General features: G+C 52.0%; 1 protein-coding gene across 1 annotated transcript in view; it reads left to right on the forward strand.

Annotated features, from left to right (window-relative positions):
- The first annotated feature begins 3,727 nt into the window (after positions 1-3,727).
- LAPTM5 (lysosomal protein transmembrane 5) overlaps positions 3,728-11,184 on the forward strand; it is a 23,013-nt gene continuing 15,556 nt past the window's right edge. The window contains exon 1 of the mRNA XM_003800758.3: positions 3,728-3,897. Coding sequence (XP_003800806.1) covers positions 3,811-3,897 — 87 coding nt within the window. The 5' untranslated portion in view covers positions 3,728-3,810. The remainder of the gene's footprint in view (positions 3,898-11,184) is intronic.

The raw sequence follows: 11,184 nt of genomic DNA on the forward strand, positions 1-11,184 counted from the left end.
GGAGAGGGGTGTTGTCATCCCCACCTTGTGCAGGAGGAAACTGAGGCTCAGAGAAGTTCCCGACTTGCCAGGGTTATTCAAAGAGGAAGTCGGGGGCTCTACTGGCGTGGGTGGGACTGTGGCCTCCGTGGAGTGTGCTTGGGGCCCAGTGGCAGGGGGTGCAGGCTCCCGTGTGGGCTCTGTAGAGCAACTGTATTAGCTGTGTCTGTGGCTTAGAACAACATTCATTTAGTGAAGCCCAAAATGGGCCTCCCTGAGCTAACATCAAGGTGTCGGCCGGGCGACGTTCCTTGCAGAGCCCCAAGAGCAGTGATTTTCAAACTGTGTGCCAAGGCATACTGGTGTGCCGAGAGAAAAACTTTGGTATGCGTGAAAAATTTTTCATGATCACTAATTCAATTATTTTGCCCAGAAGTTCAAAGCACAGAAAGTATATTCTTTTTTTTTTAACTCTCTTATTTTGATCAACATAATTTAAATATGCCATAGAAGTTCAACTATGACTTTTTTTTTTGCAGTTTTTGGCCGGGGCCAGCCAGGTTTGAACCCACCACCTCGGGTATATGGGGCTGTCACCTTACTCCTTTGAGCCACAGGCGCCGCCCTGACTCTTTGTTTTTGATCAACATAATCGAAGTACGCCATAGAAGTTCAACTACAGGTTCAAGAGTGCCATGAGATAAAAAAGGCTGAAAATCACTGCTCTAGAGGAAAACTTGTTCCTTTGCCTTTTCCAGTTTCAAGAAGCCACCTGAATTCCTGGGCTCATGACCCCTTCTTCCGTCTTCAGAGCCAGCAGTTGCTTCTTCCAGTCTCTCTCTGACTCCCACGTTCCTGCCTCCTTCTTTCACATACAGGACCCTTTTGTTTACATTTCCCTCGCCCATATAATCTGGTATAATATCCCCATTTCAAAATCCTTATTTTCATCAACCTGTAAAGTCCCTTTGCCATGTAAGGTAGCGTATGCATGCATTCCAGGGATTAGGAAGTGGGTATTTTTGGGGGGTGTGGGGAGAGGAGGACTATTGTGCCTACCACAGTGGCCTTGGCCAAAAGGAATGACCTTTGGGATAACAGCTATTTGCTATTTCCTCCTCAGGAAGCTTGGAGGGATGAAGACGAAGCCCCCTGCCAAGACTCCAGCATGTCCTGGAGGCTGGAGACCCATTGAGGTAGGTATGCCTTCAGCAGAGCTCTGCTGCTTCTGAAGGAGATAGTGCCTGGGGGGATGCCACTGCTCGGCCCAGGACTCAGGATCACACAGACCACAGACCGAGGTTGAAAGCCCAGCTCTGCCTCCTCCCAGCAGCCTGAGTGTGGCTGAGATGGAGGAGCAGGGAGGGGCTGGAAGGGAGGACACAAACAGATGCGTCCACGTGACCTCATTTCACCTTTACCGCAGCCCTGCCGGGCAAACTTCTGCTCCCCCATTTTGCAGAGGTGGAAACAACAGCTCAGAGAGATCAAGCACCTTATCTGAGGTCACACAGCCGCTAAGTGGGGAGCCGGGATTTCCCAGACCCCAGAATTCCAGCGGCTGCCCACGCCACCTCTATGGCTGTCTGCCGCACCCTCACGCCTCCTAGGCTGTGGCTTCCTTAATGTTTTCTTTAAATAGACTTACTACTTTTTCACTTAAATGCATCTATTTTAAAATGAGACTATATTACTCCTATAAATGGAAAATCACAGAATTCATGGCCTAGTTATGTATATTTTTATAATGCACATTAAAATGAATTTATTACTATAAAAACGAAACATGTTCATCCATAAACCGCATGCAATTATCCCACATGCCTTCAGAGCATTTCATCCCTCCCTTTGGGAAGTGGCTCCAGAGCCGCTCTGGTTCCACCGAGTCAATGTTATTAATGACGATCACTTATTATGGTACAAAATCTTCAGACGACTTCTCGAAACAATTAAATGCAGACTCTCCAGTGTGGCCTCAGGTTTCTGCTGGCCCCTGCTTCCCTAATCGCCTGGTCTGACAATGCTGTTCTTGGAAAAGGCAGGACTTCTCTTGTTTCTCTGGCTACGCACCCAGAAGATGCCAGCATTTGAACCCAGGCCAGAAGCCTGTGGAACTCAAATTCTTTTTTTTTTTTTGAGACAGAGTTTCACTCTGTTGCCCTCAGTAGAGGGCAGTGGGGTCACAGCTCACAGCAACCTCAAACTCTTGGGCTTAAGTGATTCTCTTGCCTTAGCCTCCCAAGTAGCTGGGACTACAGGTGCCCGCCACAATGCCTGGCTATTTTCTGTTGCAGTTGTCATTGTTGTTTAGCTGGCCCGGGGCCGGGTTCAAACCTGCCAGCCTTGGCATATGTGGCCGGTGCTATAACCACTGTGCTACGGACGCCCAGCCAGAACTCAAGTTCTTAACACTGCACTATCTCACGCTTCTGTGATGTCAGGTCAAAATAAGGCCTATGAAGGAAAAGAAACAGACTTAAAAATGAAATGGGGGAAGGGCTTGGCTGCTCCCTCCCAGGAGCCCCAGGCTTACAGAGTCCCCTTGGTTTTATTGGCAGAAGAAGAAGGGGTTGATCAAGTCCTTCAGTTTTGTGGGTCCAGCAGAACAACTTCTGCCCAGGGGCAAGAGCTTAGAGAGCTTTTATAACCTCTCTCAGTGGCAGAAATGATGGCCTGCAGCAGTGTTCAATCAGAATCCACGATCTCACAGGAGGGTGGGGCTTCATGGAAGGGCCTGTCTATCCTCAGTTAGAAGCTCTGCATTGCAAGGGCCCTCAAGCGTCCCTACAAAGCAAGGCTTCTTCCAGGAATTTTGCTTTGTATTCTCTTCTTTAATTGCAATACAGTCCCTGAGATGGAAGTCTGGATCCTGGGGTAGCTTGCTTTAGTTGTGGAGTATTAATTCCAGCTTTTCCCGAGGCAGGTGGGGGGTGGGGGGTGGGGAGTGGGAAATTTCTCTGATTTTGTGTACCAGAAAGCCTTGAGGCACACCAAGGGAGGTTTGACTGAGGGTCTCCCAGTTGCTGTGCCCAGCCCAGGGCCTGACACACAGTTAATGGATTTGCTCAGTATTATTCTTCTGTCCTGGTTTGGAGCCTACACACCTGTTTTGTGCTCAGGACAAACACGCTTCTCCCCAAAGCAGAGATGGGATGGGTTAGAGGAAAAAGAGGTGCTTCAGGGGCAACTTCTAGAACCAGCCTCCATTCAAATCCTCACTCCTTTATTGCCTACCTGTGTGACTTTGGATCGCCTCTTGCTTAGCCTCAGTTTCTTCAGCTGTAAAATGGGTATAATAATAGTACTTCCCTCAAAGAGCTGAGAAGCAGATCAAAGGAGTTAATCCAGGTGCTCGCTCAGAACATGTGGGAAATGCTTACTAGACAATAAATACTACTCTTGCAGCTGGACCTATCTGGGTTTGAATCCTGCCACCAGCACAAACTACTAGGATTTTGGGTGAGTGCCTTGACCTTTTGGGACCTCTGTTTCCTTGTCTGGAAATGGATTTGGCTACAGTCCTGGCTTCCCAGGCTGGTGGTGTAAGCAGAGTGTGTGAACCCACACTGCCAGAGCCCTGGCGCAGTGAGGGTCCGCCCTCTCCAGGAAGCCCTCCTGGGAGTGGCAGCAGCTGGGGGGCCTCTCGGAGGCAGGCTTGGGCCCTTTCCCCTTACCCTCCAGCTGCCACGCCCCAGCTGTGACGCCTCTGCCCCTGCCTATCTAAGGGGCAGGAAGGAAGTGAGGAGGGCAGCTGGCAGCTTCCCCTTTTCTGCTCTGCTCTGGGCTCCAGGCTCCTTCTCCCTCAGAGCTCAGAGGAGGGACAGCAGCACCATGGCCCCCCGCACAGCCGCCATCCGCCAGACTTGCTGCTGCTTCAATGTCCGCATCGCCACCACTGCCCTGGCTATCTACCATGTGGTGAGTGTGCAGGCAGGCTGGGGACTGGCACGCGTGGGTGTGTCTGTGTGTCTATGGTCCCTTATCTACTGAGCCCCTCAGGTGGGATGATTGCTGTTTTCTGCCTCTCTGTGGGACCCTTGAGAAATCCCTTTCCTGCTCCAGGCCTCAGTTTCCCCCTCTGTCAAGTTGGGAGAGGGGACTCTACAGCTGCCCTGGAACAAGCAGCGAGGGAGCAGGGGCCCTTCTTCTGAGCAAATGTAACTGACATTCGGTTTGAGGCTCAGTTTCTGTCTCTGTAGAATGGGACAAAATAGCAGACTTGAAGGGGCAGCGGCACGGCAGACATGCAAGTGCTGGGGACTGGGAGTCTTGGGGGAATCCTGGGCTGGGAGAGTTGCCAGGATGTGAAGTTGGCCACAGGCCTGGATAGGTTAGGGCTTCTCGAGGGGACAAGTGAGACTCTCCCCGTAGTGCTTCCAGTGGGGAAGCAGGAGCCTTGTCCTCTTGGCTTATATTTCAGTCAAACCACCGCCTTCTCCTCACCAGAGGAAACTTTGGATCTTTGCTAATGCGTAGGGCGGTTTGCTTAGCCTGACCCAAGATAATGGCCCCCAGCATTTCTCTTTGGAAGCTGGTGTGCCCCAGCCCAGGAGGGAAGCCTTTGTCTCCTGTTAACTCGCCAGCCTGGCTCTGGGCAAGTCACAGCCCCCAAGGCCAAGGCTCTCACTCTGTCTGGGGAGGCTGAAGGTCAGGGTCTCCATTCTGTTCTGTTCAGACTCATCTCCGCCCCCCAACTCCTGGCCACATCCAGCTCCCCCAGACCTAGTCGACTTCCTTCTAGGGTGACTCAGGGCCTGTGGTTAACAGTTCCCTCATGAGCCTTGAAGGGCTTCCTCAATATTGGCCTTTATCCACAAGCTTCAGCGGGCTGCTGTAAAACTGTTCAGACCTGGTTGCATCTGCTTCCTGTCACAGGCAGAGTGGGCAGGGCTCCGCCAAGAGCATAGCCTTCAGAGAGGCAGTGCTGCGTGGTTAGCACACAGCCCCTGGATCAGACTCTCGAGTGCAATACTTGGCTTCCTTGCTTCCTAGCTGTGCAGACTCCTAACCTCTCTGAACCTCCATTTCCTCATCTAGAAAAACAGGAATGAGAATAATGATACTTCTCTGATAGGGTTTTTGTGACGATCAGGGAGTTAATATCTGCAAAGCACACAAGTCAGTGCCTGACACGTAGTGAGTGCTTTATTATTGGTTGTGCATCAGACACAGCACCTGCTGTCAGCACAGCTGGAGTCTAGCTGTCAGATCCCAAAACTCTGGTTTTGGGGGAAGCTCAGAGGTTGTCTTGCCCAGCTCCTGTCAACACAAGAGCTGAGTGAAGCAAATGAGCCCTTGGCTTCCTTGTGCCCAGTCTCTAAGACTGTGCAGCAATCTTGGAAGGACAGAGTGGTAGGCAGGGGCATCCCTGGGTCCTTACCCCAGCTCTGCCACTAACAGGCTGTGTAGCCTTGGGTAAGTCTCTCTCTGGGCCCCAGTTTCCCCTTTATAAAGTTAGGGGAAAGGGACTGTGGAATGACTAGAGCTCTCAAACTCTGAAGCCTCCAGGGTCCAGACGGGTCATGTCAGTGACTGCTTAGGGGCAGATGGGTCAGCAGGGACATGATGCTGTGCAGGCCAAGCCCAATCCATCTGCAGGCTGCCTGGGTCCGGAGACTGCCCTGAAAACTCTGGACTGTGTCCCTCTTGAGGTTGTTCTTGATCACACCCTCTGAAGTCCTCACCTATAAGTGGTTATGTGATAACCAGCTCCTGCCCACAGAGCTGGAGAGTGTGTGGGCCCCAGTGATCATGGAAGACGTCTCGTAGGTGGTGTCGTTGGCAGGAGGTACAGGCAGAGTTTGGTGGTGGGCAGTATGGAAGGGGAGGAGGAACAGATGAGTAAATGCGTGTGCGTGCGTGTGTGTGTGTGTGTGTGTATGTGTGTATCTTTGTGTGTGTGGCTCATACAGGGACACGACAGAGACCAGCCTGGAAGGTGGGAAGGAGAAGGTGAGGAGGACTTTGAGTGACAATCTAAGGACTTGGATCTTCCCTAGAGTGCCCTATTGATATTTTGGACTGGATAATTCTTTGTCATGGAAGACTGACCTGTGTGTTGTAGGAGGTTTAGAAGCATCCCTGGCCTCTCCCTGCCCGATCACCAGATGCCAGTTGTGCTGCCTCCCTTGCCCCGCCAGCTGTGATAACTAAAAATGTCTGTCAATATGGGGCACCATTGCTCCCCAGGAAGAATGACTCCTGTAATGTGAGTCGGGGGGGACCATGGGATGTTGTAGAGCAGGGGAAGGAGCGAAAAGAACAGAATAACCTTGATGCTGTATGCCTGGCCCGGGCTGCCGTCTCTGGGCTGTGTCCTCTGTTGGCTCTGAGAGGGTGGGGATTATCTACCAGTCCCCTTGGAGAGAATCTGCTCTCCTTCCCTGAAAGGGCAGGGTCTGGAGCTTTCCTGTCACCCATAGGTCGGGTAGCAGGTGTGCCGTCAAGACCTTGAACATCTGGATGGAAAAAGAGAAGCTGTGGTCCAGATGTGCCAATAACTCATGCTAGTTGTCATCTGGAGCCAGCCATGGGTGACAACTGTGTACATCGTGAGCTATTTGTGGACTGGGCCCCTCTGGGGAAGGTTAAATCAGGCGCTCGCCGTCCTGAGACAGCACCTCACTTTATCAAACCGTGGGGCCGTTATTACACAAGGATCCTTTCTTGTCTGACGGGGAAAGTGGGTCCTCGACTTCTGGCTGTGGGAGCCTCCTTCTCTATTTTGCTAGGTTTCTAGAGGATCTCTAATCGCCTAAACTTGCACATGCTTAAGGATGCCAGAGAACTTTTTAAACATTCTTGGGTCCTGGCTTGTCGTCAACCTAAAGCACATCCTGAGGCAATGGCAGGAGGTGGAGAACCCCCAGAAAACCCTTTGGCTCAGAAATACATCCCTCCCCGACTTCTTCTCCCCAAGCTGCCTGGAATTCCCCCAGGGGGAAGGCATCATCTGGATAGAAAACTTACACCTGCTGTGATTTCAACTGTGGAGACCCAGGAGACATCCAACTAGAGGAGGAGGGAACAGGGCTGACACTAATGGGGGTTGTCTTCTGGGTTGTAGGATTGCAAAAGCTCGACTTTTCTCTACTTTCCTGTATTTTCCACATTTGGCACAATTAGCTGTACTCAGAATAATATTAGATTTACAAAACAGCTGTGAACAAGGTTTAGAGCAGGTGTCCTCAAACTACGGCCCGCGGGCCACATGCAGCCCGCCTAGGACACTTATCCCACCCTCTGGGTGTTTTTGTCACTGCTGCCTGTCCTGTTTAGCAGCTGACTCGTCCCGGAGCCTGCAGTCCAGCCTTCCAATAGTCTGAGGGACAGTGAACTGGCCACCTGTTTAATAAGTTTGAGGACCCCTGGTTTAGAGAGTTGCTGTGTGTCCAGTGCCTACTTCTCTGTCGTTAGCATCTGATGTTGGTACAGCACATTTGTCACACCTGGTGAATGACTTTGATGTGATGTTATCTGCAGAAACCCAGGCTGTGTCCATACTCCCCCAGCTTTCTCCTAATCTTTTACTGTTCCAGGGGGCCACCCGGACACCACGGTACGCTTAAGTCTCTGTGCCTCCTTTAGCTTCTTCTTGTGACGGTTTCTTATACTTTGCCTTTTTTCAATGACCTTGACAGTTTTTCTTGCCATTTTTTTTTTTTTTTGGAGACAGTCTCTGTCGTCCGGGCTACAGTGTGCAGCAGCGTCAGCCTAGCTCGCTGCCACCTCCAACTCCTAGTTTCAAGTGATCTTCCTGTGTCAGCCTACCCAGTAGCTGAGACTACAGGTGCCCACCATGGCGCCAGGCTAATTTTCTGTGTTTAGTAGAAATGGGGTCTTGCTCTTGCTCAGTCTGGTCTTGAGCTTCTGAGCTTAAGTGATCCTCTCACCTCAGCCTCCAGAGTGGTAGGATTATAGGGGTGAGCCACTGCACCCAGCTGACCTTGATAGTTTTGAGGAGTACTTGTCAGGCATTTTGTCCAATATTCCTCAGCTGGAATTTCTCATGATTAGGCTGGGATGACGTGCTTCTGGGAGGAAGACCACAGAGGGAGATACCATTCTCAGCTCATTGTATCAGGTGAACATTCTGGCACCATGACTTACCACTGTCGATGGTGACCTGGAGCACTGGCTGAGATTTCCCCCTTGGAAAGTTACCATTTCCCCCTGCCCAACTCCCTTTCCACACTGTATTCTTTGGAAGCAAGTCACCCTATGCAGCCCAAACTCAACCAGTGGGCAGTCAGACCCCATCTCAACGAGAACAGAGGAGCCACGGGAATTATTTGAAATGCCTCATAGATTTGTCTGCTCTCATCATTTATTATATGTGTAAATAAATATTTGATTTACTTACATCAGCAGGGACTCATGGATCTTTATCGTATACTTTGGGTTAGGATCTGATGGCACTTTATTTTGTTGCTCAAGTGTACTACTTTTAAACTAGGAAAAACAAAAAGTAACACAGCCCTTATGACTCAAAGAAGGAGCCTCTGTTGCCCTGAGCTGAACGCAGACACATTCTCTAATACAGTATACCTCTGTGTGTCCAGCCCCAGGACAGGGCACAGTTAAGGGGTTCCAATCAAGGAACAACTGTGACAGGGACAGTGGATGATACTGCTGGCTGTTGTGGGGCACAGATGAAGGGCCTTATCCCTGCTCTGGGATGCAGCAAAGGCTTCTTGGAGGAGGCCTGAGTCCTAGAGTGAGTGGCAGTCTGCCTGGGCATGTTGGGAAATTGGGCCAGGTGGTGAGTGGAGGCTTAAAGGTAGGACAGGCTCTATGGCGCTTTGGAGATGCTAGAGGCTTGTGACGCTGGGTAGGGGGATGGCCACAAGGCGTGACTGGACAGGAAGGTGGAGGTGTCCCTAGGGATGAGATTGGGCTGAGCCTCTCACTTCTTTAAGGCTTCATAGCTAAAAGGATGGTGGCTCTCTGCTTGGCTCATCCAATTACTTTACAAATGAGAAAACAGAGGTCCAGCAGGGTCCCCGACTTGCTCCAGGATGCTGCTGCCCACACACAGATGCACGGAATAAGTCAGGGAGTGGACACGTGGGTGTTGTGTCTGTCGGAGACGCCTTCTCCTCACCCAGCAGCTCTCTATCCATTTCATCTTTATAGTTCAGTTCATGAGAAGCTTCCTCTTCTAGGAAGCCCTCCTGATTTGTCCCTCCAGAGCTCCTGGGAATCCCTTCTCTGCTCTACTTTGGGGGCAGTGATTTGTGATCGAAAAGAACACAGGCCCATCTCCATCACTTACCGGTGAAGTGACCGTGAGCAGGCAGGTGCCTTTGCTGTCTGGGCTCAGTTTCCTCATCTGTTAAATGGAACCAGTGGTCCCTGCCTCAAAAATGACCGTGTGAACGTGTTTAGGTATTGTGGCCCTGGGGGAATGGGAGGTTGGCAGGTGAGTGCTGGGGTGGGCTGTGGGAGCAGACCACAGGGGCCCCTCTCCTTGGAAAAGCTCATCTGTTAGGGGCTAAAAGTAGGCCCCAACTGCCAGGTGGGGAAAACCCAGGGTGATAATCTGCTAGAACTTGTCACCTTCATGCCTGATGCCCCCGGGCTGGGCAGAGAAGCCTGGTTCTGTACCACCACAGCCCTGTGTCCTTCCTGAAGGGGTAGGGAGGCTGGTGGGGGTAGGGCAGGAGTTGTAGCCCCAGGGTCAGAACTGAGTTATTCTCCTCTGGTCTGGTGTGAACCCCACCCTCTAGCTTGTAAATGATAGGAGGTCTACTCGGCCATCAGGGAGGTGGCTGGAGTGCGGAGCCTGGCCTGGGCTGAGGCTTCTCCACCACAACCCAAGTCCCCAGGAAGTGAGGCTTTTATTTTGAGCATAGAGCAGTGGCCTGGAACCAGGACTTTGAGCTGAGCTCACTGCAAGGCCTGTATTGGTCTCTCAGGGGACCATGGCCTGCCTGGGAAGGGGGGCCCAGAGCCCCCTCGTGAGGCAGGATGTGGAGCCAGGAGCTGCACAGCCTTGGCCCTGTAAAGAGGCTGCCTCAGACAAAGCAACCCCCCTCCAGCCTCAGTTTCCTCTCCTGTCCAGTGGGAGGTCGAGAGTCCCATTTATGAGCACCTGACAAAGGGCAGCTGCCACTGGGGCTTCTGTTTTACAGAAGAGGAAACTGAGGCTCAGGGAGGCCATGGGTGATGTTGCAGCCTGTGGCAGAAAAAGAACAAGAGCCCAGGAGTCCTGCTCCAGATGGGGACAGGGCAGGTGCGGGCTTCTTGGCAGTGACAGGGCGGAGGGTCAACCTTGTTCTTAGAGCCCATGAGTAAAGGCTGGATTTCAATTTCCCCTGCAAAATGGGGGAAGAGTGGGGATAACAGAAGCTGTCCCTCAGGCTGGGATGAGGATGGCATGAGACGGTGTGCCGTCAGCCCTTGCTGTCTGTGGCCAAGACCCACACGGATGGAGGGCTGACTGTAGGTAAATGTTCAGGGGAGACCAGCACCTAATAAATGCACAATAATGACAGTAATGATACTTATAATCCTAGGTCTTTGCTTTGCAGGGGAAGTAATGGTTTGCCCTTACTGGGGCAAGTGATGGCTTGGGGGCATAGTTTGGGGTGTGCACATATTCAGGAGGTGGAGAATATCGGGGCCTTGTCCAAACCTGAGGATAGTTGTGAGCCCCCAGACAGCTGTCCATAAAAGCAGCGTTCATGGGTTACTCTCCAGCCAGAATATCACTGCCACTGGGAGTCACCAGAGTAGGAATGTCACTCGGCACCCTGTTCCTTCAGGCACAGCCTTGTTTCCCTGTCTTGTCTCCTGGGTCAGGGCTGGAAGGGCAGCAGGTGGGCCTTGCTGGAGTTCCGGGGAGCTGTGAGGATGCCCCAGGCCACAGCTAGCTGCTGGTGCTGCAGACACGGCACTTCCTGTGCTGCAGATGGCATCTTACCAAGTGCATCTGAATTGCTGTGCTCTCTGGGCCTGGTGACAAGCTGTTTCTCCTCCCTGGATTGCTCTCCCCACTCCTCTGCCAGCCCCCAAGGCCCTATCCCTGAAATACTGGGGACTGTGTATTCACCCAGCCATCTGCTGCCATTGATGGGGGCCTACTGTGCACACAGCATGTGGATGCCCTGGCGTCCCAGCTCACTAAGGGTCGGGGGTCTTGCAGTTTCCTGAGTGTGTGCATGTCTCAGGCATGAATGCCTCTTGTCCTGCCACTGCCCCCCC

The sequence above is a fragment of the Otolemur garnettii genome, unplaced genomic scaffold (genome assembly GCF_000181295.1).
Source record: "Otolemur garnettii isolate 467f Iridium unplaced genomic scaffold, OtoGar3 scaffold00184, whole genome shotgun sequence".
NCBI classification, from domain to species: domain Eukaryota; kingdom Metazoa; phylum Chordata; class Mammalia; order Primates; family Galagidae; genus Otolemur; species Otolemur garnettii.